At 43.4% G+C, this 20,222-nt stretch overlaps 1 protein-coding gene across 2 annotated transcripts; it reads right to left on the bottom strand.

The window, feature by feature from the left end:
* Positions 1-5,331: 5,331 nt before the first annotated feature.
* LOC309689524 (sorting nexin-9-like) lies at positions 5,332-18,041 on the bottom strand. Of its 2 annotated transcripts, none has more exons than XM_082506041.1 (17): positions 17,924-18,041; positions 14,469-14,555; positions 14,318-14,392; positions 11,705-11,816; positions 11,465-11,621; positions 10,947-11,031; positions 10,742-10,867; positions 10,417-10,534; positions 10,211-10,341; positions 9,339-9,442; positions 8,931-9,034; positions 8,759-8,836; positions 7,814-7,890; positions 7,613-7,702; positions 7,248-7,362; positions 5,668-5,759; positions 5,332-5,577 (listed from the first exon to the last, which is right to left on the bottom strand). In XM_082506041.1, exons 1-17 carry the CDS (start codon positions 17,933-17,935, stop codon positions 5,530-5,532), a joined length of 1,611 nt encoding a protein of 536 aa, XP_082362167.1. In that variant the 5' UTR covers positions 17,936-18,041; the 3' UTR covers positions 5,332-5,529. The 2 variants fall into 2 exon arrangements, with proteins under 2 accessions (XP_082362167.1, XP_082362168.1); XM_082506042.1 differs by having other exon boundaries at positions 11,465-11,609; positions 17,924-18,040.
* Between the last annotated feature and the right edge of the window lie 2,181 nt (positions 18,042-20,222).

A 20,222-nucleotide genomic window follows, 5' to 3' on the forward strand; every position in this document is an offset into this window, starting at 1 on the left:
ACCCTGAATCCTCCCTTTGTTATGCTGCAATAGACGTAGGCTGCCGGGGGATTCCCATGATGCATTGAGTTTTTCCTTTCCAGTCACCTTTCTCACTCACTATGTATTAATAGACCTCTCTGCATTGAATCATATCTGTTATTAACCTCTGTCTCTCTTCCACAGCATGTCTTTATCCTGTCTTCCTTCTCTCACCCCAACCGGTCGCAGCAGATGGCCGCCCCTCCCTGAGCCTGGTTCTGCCGGAGGTTTCTTCCTGTTAAAAGGGAGTTTTTCCTTCCCACTGTCGCCAAAGTGCTTGCTCATAGGGGGTCATATGATTGTTGGGTTTTTCTCTGTATCTATGAAGCGCCTTGAGGCGACTTTTGTTGTGATTTGGCGCTATATAAATAAAATTGAATTGAATTGAATTGAAAAAAAGAGCTAGAAAATTCACCACACTGGGAAGGGTGAAGACAACTGGGTCGCCCGGCCCTGGCCACGAGGTGTCCCTTATTTATTTTTCAGGGAGTTGGCAACCCTATACAGAGCAGAAAGCAGAATATTCATGTTTTCTTTTTACAAGGATCGGATTAATTCATGAAGAATGAATTGAAAAACAGAAGGCACAGACAACACTAAAGCTTTAATAATCGGGTTATGTTCACACACACATAAGATTCACATTCCTCAGTGCATCACAGCACCAGGTTAAAATAGACTGTAGTAAAGTAAAATTATAATAATTCTGGTATTCTATGGCAAATGCCAGTCAGGCTCCATGGTGCCGGGCAGTGAGCACAGGGGTCAAACTCCAGCCCTCGAAACTTTTACCTGTTCCTGCTGCAACACACCTGAATAAAATTAGTAGGTCATTTGCAAGACTCTGTAGAACAGGGGTGGGAACTCCAGGCCCCGAGGACTGGTGTCCAGCAGGTTTTAGATAGACCACCTAAGTGATTAGTTCATTACTTCAAGACATGTTGAAATGGTCATTTAGCCCTTTAAATCAGCTGTGTTGGAAGAACAGGACACATCTAAAACCTGCAGGATACCGACCCTTGGGACCTGGAGTTGGACATACCTGCTATAGAACTTGCCTGCATGCTGAATGGCAGTTCAGTCATTTGATGCATGTCACAGCTTGTCATGGTGCAAAAGGACTACTTTTGACACCACTGCACTAGAGGATGTCGGGCCCTCAGACCACCCTCATGAAGTCTGGTCAGGAGAGACAGAGAGGGAACATCAAACACGAGAAACACAGGAGGCAGTAAAGATGGCAGACATGATGACATAAACCTAAAGATTACATAACAAACCTAAAAGCAGAAAATACAAACACTAAACGTAGAAGAAATACAGTCACGACAACCAGAAAGATCAACATACATAAGTCTGGGTCACAGAGATCCAACTGTGGGTTTCCTGTTTTATCTTCAAGGACACAACAATGACGATTCATGTTGATATTGATGAGACATCCTGTTAACAACTATGTTTATCAGTGTCTGCTGGCACTCACTTTTTAAATAAAGTTTAAATAAATCACCGCCCATGTGTTCCCGGTGAACAGTCACTAGAGGGCAGCAGAGCTCCCTCACACTCACCTGAGACTCAGAAACATGTCATCACTCAGGTATTTACCTGAACCACAGGTGTGATCAGTCCTGTGTGTTTACAGGGAGAAAACAAACCAGGTACCTTAAAAAAAAAGTCCATATTTAACATCAGGGAAAGGGAAAGTCTGGAAAGGCCTTCAACTTTGGCTACCAAGGATCTTCCACTGATGGATAAATCCCTTTGAAGCCAAAGATTAAATCTTTGTTATATTGAAGTTATGAGGGACTAAATGTTCAGATAATCTAGCATCTTGGTCTTTTTGAATGATAATACCAAGATATTTAGCCTTATCTTTAACAGGAACACCTGATATAATAGTATCTGTGCAGCATTTAACTGTGAAAAGATCACATTTTGGAATGTTGCGTTGGAGACCAGAGGCTATTGAGAAATTTTTGATGACTTTGAGAGCTTCACCAATTTGAGATTTATCCTTTTAAAAAAGTATTGTGTCATCCGCTAGTTGAGTAATAGATAAAGTTCTGCCAGCAACATTACACTGCTGTTTTTAAAATGAATAGAAAGTCTGCATAGGAAGAAGGAAAAGATATGCCGAAATCGGACAACCTTGACGGATCCCACGGTTGATATCAAATCTCTTCGTTGTACCATACAGGAGTTTGATTGAGCTTTTTGCATCTGCATATAAAGTTTGAATGGATTTTTTAAACATATTTCCAAAACCAAAAATATCAAGTGCGCTGAACATGAATTCATGTTCAATGGAGTTGAAAACTTTATAAAAATCCAAAAAAAGAATGAAACTATTATCTGTGATTAAACCTGAATGACCAAAAATATTAATTATTATGTTGTTTGTTATGTGTCTGCCCAGTCATAAAACCAGAATGTGTTTCATCAATAATATCATTAAGTGCACATTTTAATTTTTTAGCCAGACATAGCAATTATTTTATGATCATTATTGAGCAGTGAAATAGGTCCAAATTTCTATCAAAAGGACGTCTTTTTGAGGCTTGGAAATCAAAGTAATTAGTCCCTGAATCAAGGAAGGAGGGACTTTTTCATTAGCAATGCTTTCAATATATACTTTATGTAAAAGCGTGAGAAGTCCTTTAAAAATAATTTGTAAAATTCACAAGTCCACCCGTCATTCCCTGGACTCTTATTAAGTTGCTGTGATGAGGGCATCAGACATAGTTTTATTATTGTCAATAATTGTTTTAATATTACCTAAGGAATCATAAAAAATGTTCATGACTTCTGTAGAAAAAATTGATTTATTTAAAGTTTTATAAAAAAGTTCACAAGTCTTGGTAATCACTTGAGGGTCTTGTGTGATGACCCATCTGAACACAGTTTAGTCATGGTGCCAAGTGTGTTGTGATGTTTTTCTAATTTGAAAAAATAGCTGGAGTTTTTGTTCTCCCTCTTAGACCCATTTCCTTCTCACAAAGGTACCTTTTGCCTTTTAAATATATATATTTTCTAATTTAATGTCTGAAGTCTGTTCCTGTTATCTTCAGATAAATTATCAGGTGATCTTGACAAAGCCAAAATTTCAGAAGTTATTTCCAACTCTTCTTTTTTTCTATTTTTAACTATTTCAGCTCCTCTTCTCATTAAGAGAGATGTCAATTCAAATTTCATGAACTCCCAATTTTTACTAAAAGCATTTTCAACACATGCCTTTTCCAATACTCATCTATTTTTGTTTTAATTTCCTTTACCAAAGAATCATTCAGTATAAGAGAATTATTTAACTCTCAATATGAATTCACTCTTTTAGACGGTAGTTTTATGATCTGTTAAGGGTGTTGGCAACATTTTTAATATAGAAACATATTTGGATAAAGGATCAGAAATTAACCAATAATCAATACGAGACTGTAAGAAACTTGATCTATTTTTTCATGAAAATTCCTTAATTGTTGGAGTTTTAAGTCTCCAGTTATCAATTAGGTCTCTTTCCTTTATAAAATCCATCATATAATTGCTACTTTCCTGACTTTTACTCGGCCATCTACCTATCATGGTATTGAGTGAATGATTCCAGTCCCCTCCTAATATAATCTTTAGATTAGCAAATTTACTCATTAAAGACTGATTTCTTTTCATTTACTATAAGTATTAGGTCAGTATTCTCCTGTTTGTTATTGTAGCCATAAATGTTTCCCAGTAAAAGGGTCTGATCATCAGCAAAATAAAATGTCCTCTTTCGGATCAGTTTCTGAAGATATATTTTTTCCTTAAACTTATGTTTCAGAATCAGTTCCCGCTGGATGGTTGGTGCCATGAGACATCCATAAATCTTCACCCCATTGGGATTTCCAGAAGTTAGCGTCCTTAGGTTCAGAATGGGATACTTGTATGAGACAAAAGTCAGCATTCAAACGTTTAGCATATAAAAACAGAGCCTTCCTTTTGGTATTGTCCCTTAGTCCTCGAGCATTTAAAGAATTAAAGGATAGAGATGAAACTTTGAAAAGTAAATTAACTTTTTACCCTGAGAAGAGTGTGTAAGCTTCAGAGAGAACAGAACTACTCTGTCTAAAAAAGTGCTTCAAAAACGTTTTTAGCAACAACAGCTTATTATAAGTCTTTAGAACAATAAGGAAAAGAGACCTTGAGGCACATCCGCAAACAGGACTGAAAGGGATTTCAGTGAATTTCTTTTCTGTTCACGAAAGCACGGGCTCCGACGAAGTAGACAATTTCCCCCTCCTTATGTGCTTTCTCCACCTGTGGCCATAAGTGGTTGCATCTCTCTCGGTTCTCAGGAGAGAGATCTTCTTCGAAATGGAGCTTCCTTGTCTTCAGGTAGTCAGATCCCTTCAACGCCTTTCAGGTGATGACTCGAAAGTGTCTCATGGTAAATTGCAAGATTAAGGCACTGGGCAATGGCACAGAAGAGGACTCACGTCGTTGTCCGATCCTGTGGACTGAATCAAGTACCTCCGGGAACTTTAAGCAGAAGTCAGCCTGTTTAAGGCTCTGATGTCTATTCTGTATGACTTAAAGCAGTTATGACATGGTCTGATTTTCTCACCCAATAAAGGAATATTTCATATATCAGTCTACTCTTCATTCTATCAGACACAGTTATCACAGCTCGTACATTTTCTTTTTACACATAAAATGGTAAATGGCCTGCATTTGTATAGCGCTTTTCTAGTCCCTAAGGACCCCAAAGCGCTTCACACTACATTCAGTCATTCACCCATTCACACACACATTCACACACTGGCGATGGCAGCTACATTGTAGCCACAGCTGCCCTGAGGCGCACTGACAGAGGCATACACATGTATGTAAGCATTGAGCCAAATTTAGTAATGCCAACATATTAAAAGAACAATATTTGTCTCTCATATATAATACATCTATATATACACTGTCACAGATACTGGTCTTTGAGTGAAGGTATAAGGTGATAGGAAATATAAATAACTTCCAATTTTACAAGCCTCGCACTTCTGGCCTTAGCGGTCTTTGAGTACGCGGCCCTTGTGGACTGTTAAGGCTGCGTACTCTAAGGCTGCAGACCCTGAACTGAGATATAGCCAGTGTTCCTGCAGCTTCCTGAGTCAGGGTCAATAATCATGATGTTCAGCCTGAACAGATCTGCAGCTGAAAAAAACCTTCCCTGTTTTACAGTTTCGATGGAAACTGAGCAGCTTATCCCGCACACATTTAAACAAGTTTTCTGCACTGTCACAGTAAAATAATTGCTACTGATAATATCAATAAAGATGAGGTAGAGCCAGGTGGAGGCGTAGAAAGTTTTATTAAACGTGTAAAATCAACTGTTAAAAAGTTTTTAAATAAAGCAGAAAAAGAAGGAAACTCATCATTAATCATTATCATATCAACATTTACACTATAAAGATTATGAGGCTTTTATTTTGTTAACAGTGACTCAGGCTGTGATGTCACATGTGACATCACATGGTGGCGGCGGCGTCCTCACAGCGTGGTGAACTGGCTCAGAGCTTCTCTCAGCTTATCTGCGATCTGACCAATCAGAGAGCAGATAGGAGACGACATCACAGACCTAAACACGCAACCAGACTCCGCCCACCCCGCCTCCCGCCTGGCGCTCACCTGCTGGTAGAAGGTGACCTGCTGCTCCAGGTAAAGCTGCATCACTCGGTTGTAGTCGTAGATACGGTTGCTATGGAAATGGTTCATCTCAGCTGGAGGAGAGCAGACAGCGGCGAGTTACCCTTGGACATTTTTTTATTTATTACACATACAAACATTAACTTTATACTATTGTGGTATCATTTTATTTACTTTATTATTTAGTTCTTAGATCAGTCGTTCTTGGATTTTTATTTTGGTGGAATTGACATGAACCCAACATTATCATCTCTTCATACACATGTGGTATGTAGGTGGTGGCTGCAGCTCAGGTGGCACAGCAGGTCAGCCACTAATCAGAAGGTCGGTGGTTCGATCCCAGGCTGCCTCCTGGCTGCATGTCAAATATCCTTGGGCAAGATACTAACCCTATGTTTGCCTACTGCTGGTGGTCAGAGGGCCCGGTAGCGCCTGTGTCCGGCAGCCTCGCCTCTGTCAGTGCGCCCCAGGGCGGCTGTGGCTACAATGTAGCTTGCCATCACCTGTGTGTGGATAGGTGGATGACTGAATGTAGTGTAAAGCGCTTTGGGGTCCTTAGGGACTGAATAAAGCACTATACAAATGACATTTACCTTTTTTTTTTTTTTTACATGTGAAACAGAAACAGCTGAAACTATGGCCGGTGATGAGGTAACGCGATGACATCATGAAAAGGCAGCAGGTGACTAAAGCTGAGTGTCTGACGAGACGAGCTGAGCAGGAAACACCCTCACAGGGTTTGTACATGTGACCGTCTACTCTGCTGTCAGACAGAGCAAGACAGTTTTATTTTGAAGGGTTGCATGAAGTCCCTGAATGATCCTGTGATGCTAAAGGTCAGCTGTGTGTCTCTGTCTCCTGAGTGACCGCGGCCCCTTCTCCTTCTTCTGAAGCTCCTCCAGATGTGATGTGTCCTGATGGGGATCTTGGTCTTCGGCTCAGGCCAAAGATTAAAGTTGGGGCTCTGAGTGGGTGGTGGTAACGCCCATTCTGGTCTCCTGCAGCATGTTCCTCAGCAGGATCGTCGTGGTTCTCTCTGAGTTTCTCCTCACTCCTGTTGTCCACACTTGGAGACACTGTGATAACTTTCACTCTTCTCCTCAGGTCTGAAGTGATTTATAAAGTGTCTTTGGATTTGGGACGCTGCTTTCTCAGATCAAACCCTCACAGATGTGTTTATACCAACTGTAAACTGGAGAAATTCCTTGGTTTGGTCTTAATTTAACATCTTTGAGTGTTACAGAGTGAACACAGGTCATTGCACAGCAGGTCCAAGCTGTGAGTCAATGACAAGCTCAGTTCTTCAGGAGGACAAACTGACTGTGGTCATGTTTGTCTCTCTGAAATTATTCTGTCATTGTTTGTAAACAGATTTATGCTTTTTAAATAAAACAAGCATGTTCAGAAACACTGCGCAGAAAATCCATCGCTCTGCTAAAAGCATGACAGCTTTAAATTTCACCAGGGGCTGATAACTTTATCAAAGAGATTACTTTGACCTTTGGGTTTGCTGGGATTTTTGGGTGGTGTGTGTGTGTGTGTGTGTCTGTGTGTGCTGTTACCCTGCAGGGCGTAGCTCATGCAGCTGAGCCGCTGGTTCATGCACTTCCTGTCGCTGTTGTTCATTTTTCCTGCAGAAACCAAACGATCACCTTCCTTCACTTTATCTGCAGCAGCCTGAAACACAAACACACACACACACACAGGTGAGACCACGCCCTCCTCAGCACATCTGGAGCCCCTCCCATTCCCCAATTAATGTTGCTCTGACAGCGATTGAATAAAAACCTCAAAAATAAAAGCCTCAGTTTCCAGCTTCAGTCTGTTTTATTGTCTCATGTTTTCAGACATTCTCTGTGTGCACCTGCAGTTATGTGTAGCAGTACTGTGTGTAGTATAGTCACTACACACAGTAGTTCTGCTGTACCTTGTGTACAGCGATGATGTCTGGAAAACATGCCAGCAACCCTTTGTACTCGCTGTTAGTCTCCAACAGGAAGTGGAGGTCCTTCTGAGGCTGGAAACATCAACACAACAAAGAATGCAGTAAGAGAATAAACAAATATTATTGTAAGACTGAGAAAACACAGTATACTGTGTATTTATACATAGGTGTGTGTGTTTTTACCTGCTGGGCGACGACCTCAGCAATCTCCTCGTAGGTTTTTCCAGCAGCCGTCAGAGCGTCGGTCAACGTCGCCTCGCCTGCATCGCAGACACTTAAAAGTCTGTACTTATACCACATAATAGATGTTTACTGGATATTTACGTATTTCACAATGGAAACCAGCTTTAAGGAAAATGGTTCAGAAAGAACACACTGAGCTCAGAGTCCCTGAATGCACCGCGGGAGAGCTTCAAGTCCTCCGAGAATGTAAACAAAACCGTTGGTTAGTCAATAAAGTTGTTCCTGTTTAAGTGTTGCTGGAGTCCCTGCATTGTGATTATCTTTCCATCCTTCCTCCCTCCTTCCATCCACCCTCCCTCCTTCCATCCACCCTCCCTCCTTCCATCCTCCCTCTCTTCCTCCCTCCTTTCTTCTATACTTCCATCCTCCCTCTTTCTATCTTTCCATCCTTCCTCAGTCCTTCCACCCTCCCTCCTTCTTTCCTACCTACTTCTATCCTTCCATCCTCCTTCCTTTCATCCTTCCTCTCTTCCTCCCTCCTTTCTTCTATACTTCCATCCTCCCTCTTTCTATCTTTCTATCCTTCCTCAGTCCTTCCACCGTCAATCCTTCATTCCTACCTACTTCTATCCTTCCATCCTCCTTCCTTTCATCCTTCCTCACTCGTTCCTTCCTCCTTCCTTCCATGCTTCCTCCATCCTTCCACTCTTCTTCCTATCCCTCTATCCTCCCTCCTTCCATCATTCCCTCCTTCCTTCCTCCCTCCCTCCTTTCATCCTCCTTCCATCCTCCCCTCCTGCCTCCTTCCATCCTCCCTCCTTCTATCCTACCCTCCTCCCTCCTTCCATCCTCCCTCCTTCTATCCTACCCTCCTCCCTCCTTCTATCCTTCTATCTTCCATCCTCCCTCCTCCACCCTCCACCCCCACACTCCTCCCTCGCTCACCTGGATATTTGCTGGTGATGAATACAGTTGACAGGTTTCTGAAGGCTTGGCCGATGCGCTCATACTCTTTAGGAAGCGCTGGTTAAAAACAGATGAACACATTACCACCCAATCACAGCTGTAAGTATTCTGTGTACATGTACACGGAATAACTTTAAATGTATGCACTGACGTCCGGTGCAGCGTTTCCAGTGCGCGTGCCCGACGTTCAGCAGCTCTCTGATGCCGTCATCCATGGACTTTGTAAAGCGGCTGTAGTGTTCACACCTCTGTTCACTGCACACACACTCAGAGGTCACACAAAGGTAAAAAGCCACAGGTAAAAACATGTGAAACTGAGCTGCTGTTTGATGGAAGAACAGTGAAAGTACATTTATAATAAGGAACAGTAATGGGCCCAGTACACCGCCCTGTGGCACTCCCAGTGAGCTACAGCTAAAAAAGGGATTGACGCCTGATGACTGGTCATGTGACATTTGACAGACACAAGTTAGACGACCCTAATGAGCGAACCAATCAGAGGTAGCCTGACAGACCAAACCCAGGGTATAGGCCTTTACGAGCAGACTGAGTGACTTACACCTGGATGACATCGAGCTCTGCAGCTTCAGGTTCAACCAAACTGAACATCATTGGACCCACCGTCTCGTCTTTCTCTGCCTTCCTCTTCCCCGCCTTCCACTCCTGAAACAACAACAAACAGCCTTAGCCAATCAGCAAGCAGCATCAGATATCATCACACCTGACTGGCTCAAACATAATCTCCATAAAAGACCATACAAACATTTATAACCTATGGGTGGGGTCTGTTCTGTACCTGAAGCCTTCTGGTTTGTGTTTGTAGTCTTTCATTTGTTTGTGAGTAAACAAAAAGTACATCCCAGAGGCTTAGACAGCAGGTTCTCAGGTTTTCATTCATTCATTCATTTATTTATTCATTTTCAGGCACAACAAATACCTATATTGAACATAAAATACACAAAACAAAAAACAAAAATTGCCTGAAAAAGGAGTGGGACGAAGAAAACTTATTAAATCCCACCCCTATACTCACTCATCAACAAAAAAAACAATAAACTTCCCGCAGCTACGCCCATCATTGCATACAGACCCATCAACAGCCCCGGGCAGATACAAGCATCTAAGCGGCAGCTCGCAACCAACAATTAGAGCCTTCATAACTGAATACAGAATATATAAATTATAAATTGCATTACCACAGGTAACAGGTAGTAATAACTACAAGTAACAAACACACATACATATACATACATATATATCTACACACACAAGTACATATATGTACATACATACGCACACTTTATTTATTTTTTTTATTTTTTATTTTGGAATCCATACCAGCAATGGTAAGAGGACAGACATTACAGAGCACACTAAAACCCATCATTGAGTACCTGAAAGATGTAAAGCAGGAGGTGGAGCTTCACCTACCTTCTCATCTCTGTGGGTGAGGAAGAGCTGAAAGACTTCACTCTGAGAGACGATGGGGTGCCGACACATCCGAGTCATCCAGGCCTGCAGACCCTCCATCCTCATCCTAATGAAGTCATCATCAAACCTGCCTACAAGCACGGGTGAGACTGGTAAGGTCAAAGGTGTTTGCTGGGTCATACAGGGTAGCTATGGCGATGGCTCACCTGTCACCTGTTTGTCAGGCAGTGAGGGGATGGGCAGTATGGACCCAAACTTCTCCAGCAGACGCTCATACAGCCAATCAAAGTGCTTGTAGCGATGATTGACAGGGCTGTTGGTTGTCTGGAGGAAGAGGGAGAAGTCAGAGATTGATACCCAGTGATACTGCAAGTACTACTAAGTACTACAGAGTAAGTAAAGTAAGTAAGTAAAATTTTATTTATATAGCACCTTTCAAGATAAAAATCACAAAGTGCTTCACAGAAGCTAAAACCTAAAAATAAAAATCAACCAAAAGCAAGTTTTAAAAAAAAGTGCTACTAAGCTCACATTGGGTGTTATCTGGTACTCGATGAAGCTCTTCAGTCCGTACATTTTGGACTCTTTCTTTGGATCAGCAATCACACAGTCCAGAGGAGACGTCGGGTACAGCCAGACGGGACCTACTTCTCCCATCTGATCGGACGAGGACCAAGAGCCAATCAGAGCAATCAACACCACACATCATTAACCAAGAGAAAAATGTTGGACTCACGTAGACAGGAAGCCTCTCTCTGCTGTCAGCCGGAGGTCGGGCTAACATAAAGACTTCTGGACTCGGACCTTTGGAGAACGAGAACCTAAAGACAAGAAGGCATCACTGTCTTCTACTCGTTTCTACTGATTTCTACTGACATCTACCGAATTATACTGACATCTACTCATTTCTACTGATTTCTACTGACATCTACCAAATTCTGCCAACTTCCACTGACATCTGCTTCCATTAATTTTTAATAATATCTAACAACTACCAACATTCACTCCCTTCCACTGAAATCTACTAGGGTTTACCATCACTACTGACATCTACTGACATCTACTGAACTCAACTGATGTTTAGTAAGCTCTACTGTCTTCTACAGGAATCTACCAACTGCTAACCACTGTGACTGACATCTAATGACTCCTACCAGTGTTTACTTTGCTCTATGGACCGACATCTACTGGACTCTACTTTTAGCTCTACTGTGAGTCGTCTGTTATATTTGCATATTTCAGAAACATATGTACTTATTGAGGGAGATCTTAACACTGGGTCCATGGGCGCTTCGTCCTGAGGCTCCGGCCTCCCCTTCCGGTTGGTTGTTGTCATGGTAACTGCTCACCGACTGGTCATCCCATTCGTCGTCCCACTCGCCGTCATCATCCTGAACAGCTGATAGGGACACTGCTCGACATTCCTGATGTAAAACCTTTTTCCTCACAGTAACACACTATACTTGAAAATGAGCTGAAACAAGCGTATGTTACCGTGCTGTGTGGGATTGTATCCTCGACTGTCCCATCCCTGTGTGTGACTGACAAAAGCCCCGCCCCCCGAGCTCAGGTCGCCGCCTCCTCCAACACCACCAGTGTTTCTGATCTGAAACATGACAACATCTTTAACAAACAGATGTTCCTGCAGACGATACAGACTTTACTGTAGCCATCAGAGCAGGGTGCTACCAATATGGTCGCAAATGCAACCACATTTTTCAATTGTGCGACTAAAAAAAATCTTGGGTCACACCAGTTTGACCAACTGTTCGAGTACGAACAAAAAAAAGCCTCGGCAACTCTGAAGATCTCCGTGTGGTCAACAACAGACACGCATTATGCCCCTATCGTGGTCTGAACCAATCAGAGATAGTCAGGGGTTTGAAAGTGCAGACGGACAGAGAGGTGAGTAGCTTGAATAAAGCGGTATCGATTAATTAAATCCTGATTGAAATATAAATGTATTCTGGAGCTGAAAGCCGACAGCTCACTGACTCTGATGTGTCGGCGGGTCCGTGCTTTGTGTTTACATCTTTTTTGAGCTAGATTCTGAGGTGCAGGTTTTGTCTCTCTCTAACCAAAATTCGCTGAACCAGCAGCAAAAGAAGATCCAAACTATGCTTCACATTTGATAAATGTCATCATTAATTCCCTCTTACGTTTGCTGTTTTGCTTCCACCACGATAAAGTCACACTTCATGCACAGCTCTCTCTCTCTGTCTGTACTTTAAGTACAGTTTCCCATCTAAAAGTCTCTCCTTTCTGCATTATTCATTCACTTATTGCCCACCAGTCTACCGTTGTTTACAGCGCTGTCGGCCACTCTTTTTTTTTTTTTTGAACTTAAATGACCTTGGACAAGAAAGCTTAATTTCTGCTGTTCAATACTGATCTTAGAAATATGGTATCTAACCAGATTCTTACTATCTTAATGACCTTGTAGTACCATATCACCCTATTAGAGCACTTCGCTCTCGCTCTGCAGGCCTACTTGTTGTTCCTAGAGTATTTAAAAGTAGAATGGGAGGGAGAGCCTTCAGTTTTCAGGCCCCTCTTCTGTGGAACCAGCTTCCAGTTTGGATTCAGGAGACAGACACTGTCTCTACTTTTAAGATTAGGCTTCAAACTTTCCTCTTTGCTAAAGCATATAGTTAGGGCTGGACCAGGTGACCCTGGATCCTCCCTTAGTTATGCTGCAATAGATGTAGGCTGCCGGGGATTCCCATGATGCACTGAGTTTTTCCTTTCAAGTCACCTTTCTCACTCACTATGTATTAACAGACCTCTCTGCACTGAATCATATCTGTTATTAACCTCTGTCTCTCTTCCACAGCATGTCTTTATCCTGTCTTCCTTCTCTCACCCCAACTCGTCGCAGCAGATGGCCCCACCCCTCCCTGAGCCTTGTTCTGCCGGAGGTTTCTTCCTGTTAAAAGGGAGTTTTTCCTTCCCACTGTCGCCAAAGTGCTTGCTCATATGATTGTTGGGTTTTTCTCTGTATCTATAATTGTACGATCTACTGTACAATATAAAGCGCCTTGAGGCGACTGTTGTTGTGATTTGGTGCTATATAAATAAAACTGAATTGAATTGAATAAGAAAAGATGAAAAGAACTATTGATACATGTTTTGTTAAGGCCTGATCCGTCTGAAATTCATAGCCAGTGCTCTGAAATGGAGCCATCAATCTTTGAACGCTGAAAAAGCACACAGTGTATCCAGAAAACACATTATATGCTGCAATAAATGCACTGCCCAAGTGTCCCCTCTCCCCACTGCCTTTCAGCAGCAGGCAGCAGCAAACAGGTCGTCAGAGGAGCCGATGTGATGATTAGGTTTAACATTGCCTACAATATTACCAAAGAGTGCCGAAGCACTTCAAGCACAAGCACTTTTTCTAACAAGCACTAACTTATCTTTCTGGTAGAACTGTGCTCCAAATAAAGAACTTTGTGTTGACAAGATTGTTAGTTAATCGTTTACAAATCAATATTGTCTGTATGGACAGCAATTTCCGCCCCCAAAAAAGTGCACATGTAAAACTGCGGTGTTAAGTGATGCGGTTGAAAAATTTGGGTGCGCCTAACTTTTGTGCTGGTGCGCCTAAGAAAAAAAGTCAGGCACACCAGTGCAACCGTGGCAAAAAGTTATTCTAGAGCGCTGCAGAGGTTACACTGTGTGGTCCAGTGGTCTCCATGGTGGGTTTATCACTCTGTGCTGTGATTTTCAGTATCTCTGTGAAGTGTTTGTGCCTTTGTGAACTTGAAATCAAATAAAGATGAAATATCCTCGGTTTTAGTCTCTGTCGGTTTGGTAAAATAAATGATTGCAGTTTGCCCAATGAAGCCCTGATGGACGTATTTATTGATGTTTGGACGTCTATCAGCCTGTGAGTCAGCTGCTTGTTTTCACTGAAATACTGATTTTCTGGCCTCTGTTCTGGAATCTCACTGAAACTGAGCTGAATTCAAACAAACAGTCAAATAATAATAAAAACTAAACTCAAAGGTAAGTGTTGGACAGAGTGTGTGACACTGATGAAGGTGAAATTCGCTGATCTGTGCCTCTTTGTGTTGACACGACATGAAATAATGTCACAGCGCTCACCTGTAAATATCCCTCAGGTACAAGGCCGGTTTGTCCGCTGGAGTTCTGGGCCTGGATCCAGCCTCCACCCACAGTCTGAAGAACAGGGACACGTGAGGGGGTGGAGCCGTGTTTCCTTTGCAGTGTGTGCAGTGTAAACACCTGTGTTTACCTGGTCTGTCACAGTGATGGTCTCCCCCTCTCTCACCGACAGCTCGTTGTTTCCTGGCTCCGCTGTGAAGTCGTACAGAACCAGAGCCTGGAGAGCGCACACACACATGCACACACACGCACACACACACAAACACACACGCACAAACACACATGCACACAAGCATGCACACAAGCATGCACACACACACACACACACAAACACACGCACGCGTGCGCGCACACACACACGCACACACACGCACAGAGCTCAGACTGGTACAAACTAAAGTTTAGGGGCAGTCAGAGGAACCAGCTCTGGTTTGGGCTCAGAGGAAACGTCTGGATGTCAGTGAAACTACAAACTCTCGAACCTGACTTCCTGTTGGACCACAGTACTTCCTGACATCCACATATCAGGAACTTCCAGGCTTTCTGGGTTTTTCTTTCCAGAGAAGCTCACACAGAGACATTTCCATGTGCAGCGATGAAACGTCGTCTCCTGCCTCCACACGTTTATTCATGAACACAAATATGATTTCTGCTTGTCGCATTGACAAACACGTCTGCAGAGCCGAACAGTCACAAAATAATTTGAAGTTATATTTGAGTTCAGGACTAACGCTGATGCAGGAGCGCTACGTCGTTGCAAGTCAGTCATATAAAAGTTTACTCTGTGGAGACTGTCACAAACTCTATCACTGATTAGAGTAATTGTGATTGTTATATTACAACTTCTTTCTACTTACAGTAGAAATGATCATGTGAGTTTTCCATTGCCACGCCCCCACCTGAGGACAACGACGGTCCCCATCACCCTCAGGTCTGTTTCACTCCAACACACCATCACTTCCTGCAGCACCACCCACGCCCACAGCTCAGTCTCTGCCCCAAGCGTGATGGTGGAGGCTGCAGACCTGTCACCACGTCTCCCTCATTGTTAAACTGTTACCATGGTTTCATCCCTCGCATCACTGATCCCCGATCAGGACGCCGTCCTTCAGTGAAACCATCAGAGTAAACATGAGATGTCTGATTGATTTATTCATCCAGGCTCTCATTCCCACCACACCAGCAAAGGTGCAACAGACACAACAGGTAACGAGACATCAAGTACAAACAAGTACAGATGTGTCAATTTGATTATTCCTGGAAACACCAGCAGCACATTTGAAATCCTGATTTTGTCCGATTCCCAGGGCGATCATTTGGATGATGCTGTGAATGCGAAGGCCGTGTTGGTTGTTACACATATAAACACGAAGGTAAGAGGAAAGCAGGCCAAGCAGGGCTTCATAGACAAGTACCAGCCAATGGGAACATCCGCAGCAACACGCAGAGAACAGTGAGCCACGTGATTTCCACAGCCAGTAATAAACCTGAAGCGTGGACAACATCCAGGTGTTTGGGTGATGGGCAGGTACATTCATATCATGAAGCGCTTAGAGTCAAGTTTAAAAACAATCTGAGGTCTTTATGAGCTTCAGCTCTCCGTCTGCAGCACAGCTGATATCTCACACCCAGGCATGCCAGCGTTATTTTAAATAAATCAATAAGCGATGAGTTCTCTGACTGTCAGACAGTAGCGGTTTTAGATACGGGCGACACGGGCGGTTGCCCGGGACGGCATCACGGGCATCAGCAAAAAATAAAAAATAAAAAAATTGCTCGTACTCGTGCTGCCCCGACATCAGCCAGCGCATATTGGGAATGGTACAGGGACCGATCGGTTTTCTATCGCCCATTTGCTGGGAGTAAGGGCGCCCTCCGTTAGCGAGGTGCGCCTGCTGCTTGCGGCGCAGAGAGGAGAGGGCGGCGCGACGCAGCGGGGGATTCACTGGCTGGCTGGAGCAGCATCTAATAACCAACTCGCAATAAAACAAAATAAAAACAAAACAACAAACACGAAAACACCAGACATCATGATACAGACTTATAATTTGCACCGATGTTTTTTCAAAATTCTATACGCGAAAAGTGAGCGCGAGCCCTCGGTGCACCTGCTCGCTGCTGAAGTCAAAGTAAACTTTATTGTCATCTCCGCTACATACAGTCCAGTATATAGAGAGACGAGACGACGAGGCTCCAGTTACAGCAGTGCAAGTAAACAAACAATAAATATAAGAAGAGTAAGACAATAAATATACACTTTAGGACTCGGGGTAAAGGGATCAATAACAATTTAAAATTTATAATTTACAGTTTGATGATTTAAAGTCTCACACACAACCCGTCGAAAGGGGAGGAAGACCTGCTACTTCCAAATAGAGCACATTTCATTCATAATGTTGTAAATTATGTATTCATGATTTGAATCCTGGATTGTGCGAAATCTCAGAAATAAACCTTAGACAAAGTGAATCTGTGAACTAAGGTGTAGGTCTGTTAGATCATGTTGTGGTGATCCTCGATATGGGGGATTTGTGTTCATACCGGAGTGCAAAATTAAAACCAATGTAAGGTGGACAAGAAAAGTTCAAAGCCATCAGGAGCTCAGTTTAGAAAAAATAAAAAAGAAGAGGAGGCGAAACGAGCAACAGATGCAGGTAAGCAGATGTGTGATTGGATAATGGCAGGTCATCCTGAAACAATCAGAATCAGAATACTTTATTAATCCCTAAGGAAATTATGTGGATTACAGTTGCTCCAAGAAGAAATGGTAAAAATACTAAACTCCAAACAGTACATTATGTTACAGGTTTTAATATTAATTGTCAATTGTTGATTTGTCCTGTTCTCATTGTATGACGAATTATGATGACTGTTTGGTAGCCGTTTGCATACAATGCATACTCTCTCTCTCTCTTCATATGTGTGTTTCTCTGGCAAAATTCAGTATGTTTCGACAACAGTTTTATCGTAATGTATAATCCTTAATATGTTTTTTGTGTATGTGGGGGGGCGCCAGAGGGAGTGTTCGCCCGGGGCGCCAAACAGGCTAGGACCGCCACTGGTGTCAGAGGACTGTGCTGTGGGAAACAGGAGACCTCCTCACACTGACAATCTCTGAGTTCGTCCTCACAATCTAAAGTTTCTGATATATCGCCTGCAGACCTCACTGATCATCGCAGGGATCAATAACTCTCATCGATCTCTCCTCAGCAGCAGGTCTGTGACTTTTGACCCTCCTCTGAGCTTCTCCGACAACTTTTAAACGTGGGCTGGTGTTCCCGCACATGCGCAGCAACAGCCTGTGCGTTCCTATTTTCCCAACTGGATGTTGGCAGTTCTCCCCACGGCTGTACAAGCCGTGCCTGCCGCTCTTCCCTCCCCCCTTGTCTCCCCCGTGTCTCCCCTGTGTCCCCCTCCTCTCCTCGTGCCGCTCGCTGCACCTGTCTGCTGACACCTGCCGTGTCTCAGGTGTGTCCCCGCCGTTCTGTTGCTCCCCGAATCTGGTTCGGTTCAGCGCGCTGATTGGAGCCAGCCGCGGGGTCAGAGGTCACCGCAGATAGGTACGCGTGCAGGCGATGGTCTTACCTGAGCAGCCATGGTGACGTCACAGGAGTAGGTTCGATCCCGGTTCTTGCCGTCAGCTCGCGGACCGACCTGAGCCCCGCTGCGTCAAGGTAGGGAGCGCGAGGACGGCACTTCCGCTGTGGCGCTTCACAATTAAAGCACCGCAGTAGCTCTAGGGCAAACAAACCTATAAAACGACACCTTTAGTGACGACACTTTAGTGACGTCTAAAGAAGCTGTGAACACAGGCAAGTTGAATTCATATAATAAAATACAGGAATGCGTTAAATAAATCACACAGATTCACTTAGTTTTATTATTTTTTATTTTGAAAGTCCGCTTCCGTTAGTTTATTTTTGTGCTCTGAAACCTTGACCACATATGACGTCATACGCGGAAGGGCTATTCCACTGGGCGTCTCCTGAAAACTCTCCAGTTACACGCTGTAAAAATACTGCAGTTGAAAATACTATTGAAGCACATTAAAATACTACAAAATACACAGACGAACACTACAAAATACAAAATGCTAAAATATTACGAAATACTTGTTAAAATACTGCTATTAAATGCATTAAAACACTACAAAATACACTAAGATCATTAGGATCAGTGTGCAGAGTGTAAAATATGAACTTTAACTGTAAATTTAATAACACAGTAAACAGTAGTTTTTTATAAAAAGTAAAAGTACAGATAGGGGGCGTGGTTATGGCGCTGAACTAGGCACACGTATTTTTGTGAGCTCCTGGCGATATTTTAGTAAGTTCCTGAAAACTGTCCTTTAACTGCGTGAACAGTGATAACTATTGCTTGTAACGAGTTATTATCGTATATCCGCGACATTATGCCGGCTAAGAAAGCACAAAATAAATCTAAGGCACACTCTTCTCTGAGTGAGGAAGACGACGTCTCTGATGCTAGCAGTCAAGCTAACTCTGCAGGTGATGCTAGCCCTGGGAGTCTCCTGGACGTGAGTACTGGAATGGCCCATAACATGGATGTTATTCAAATACTCGACGGAATCAGAAATGACTTTTCCACAAAACTTGATGTGGTCCTGTCAGCGATCCAAGATGTTAAAAGAGACGTGCAGGACTTTTCGGTGCGCATGGATGGGGCAGAGATGCGCGTTAGCAGCGTGGAGGACGCCATTAACTCAGAGAAAGGCAAGATAGATGCGCTAGTTAAACAAGTGGCTCTCCTCACGAACAAACTCGAGGACCTCGAAAATCGCTCTCGTCGTTCCAACCTACGACTAGTTAATGTGCCGGAGAAAATAGAAGGACATGACGCGGTGGCTTTCCTAGAGAAGTGGCTCCCCGAAGCGCTGGGACCAGCAACATTCCCGAGACAACCTCTCATCGAAAGAGCTCACCGGTTGCCCGGCCGGACGCAACCCAACCGACCACCCTCACCGAGAGTCCTCATCGTGAAGTTTTTAAGCTTCCAAGACAAGGTTCGGGTGATGCGGGCGGCTATGGCCAAAGGGAAAGTTATCTGCGGGGGTCAAGAGGTCATGTTCTTCCCGGATCTTTCTACAGATCTCCACCGACGGAGGAGGGGCTTCGACCGGGTGAAACAGCAGCTCAGGGCAATGAACGTACGTTACGGATTAATTTACCCGGCGAAGCTACGAGTGTCATCTGGTGGACATACGCATGTCTTTGAGACCCCAGCAGATGCGGAAAAGTTCATCCGAGGTTTGCAGAATACAGAGGACTAGCAGAATATCTGATGGGGACTGCCGAATCCTTCACTATCTGCCCATAACAACTGTAGTTTGAAATTGTTGGATTTAATGGTCAATATCGCTCATCCTTACTGTTGAATTTTTTGGGGAGAGTATTTTTCTTTTTTGTATTTACTTTGGTTGACCGTTCCTTCGTTCTCCTCAGTTGTATTGGGCATTTTATTTATCCCTTATAGATAACTAGCCACGCCCACTTGTTGATTGGGCTTTCATTTGTGTCTTGGAGTACTGGTTGTTCGACATACAGTCGGCTCTCCGGGATGAGAGTTATGCTACAAGAAAGTTTGTAATGATCATTGTATACATACTTGTTCATGTAGGATATACATTTTCGTCAGGAGACGCAATTGTCCAGGTGGTTTGGTTTTGTTTGACCATATCAGCTCGGTTTGGTCTAGCTGCTCCCTTGTTTACATTGGATCAGCGTGTGCACTTAACTGCAGGGGGAGGGCGGGGTAGGGCGAGGGGCTGTCCGGTTCAGGTTGACAGCTAAGGGGGTTCATTTATGGCAGATTTTGTGTTATTTCTTTGTGTTTTTGTATTTTTCACAACGTGTTGCTTTTTACT

Source organism: Aulonocara stuartgranti (genome assembly GCF_965226115.1).
Source record: "Aulonocara stuartgranti genome assembly, chromosome: 15".
Lineage (NCBI taxonomy): Eukaryota > Metazoa > Chordata > Actinopteri > Cichliformes > Cichlidae > Aulonocara > Aulonocara stuartgranti.

Excerpts from the sequence above, each read along its gene's own strand:
- LOC309689524 (XM_082506041.1), bottom strand. Across the intron at positions 14,393-14,468 it reads CCATCACTGTGACAGACCAG|ACTGTGGGTGGAGGCTGGAT; the intron begins GTAAACACAGGT and ends CCTGTTCTTCAG. Across the intron at positions 11,817-14,317 it reads TACCTGAGGGATATTTACAG|ATCAGAAACACTGGTGGTGT; the intron begins GTGAGCGCTGTG and ends GTCATGTTTCAG.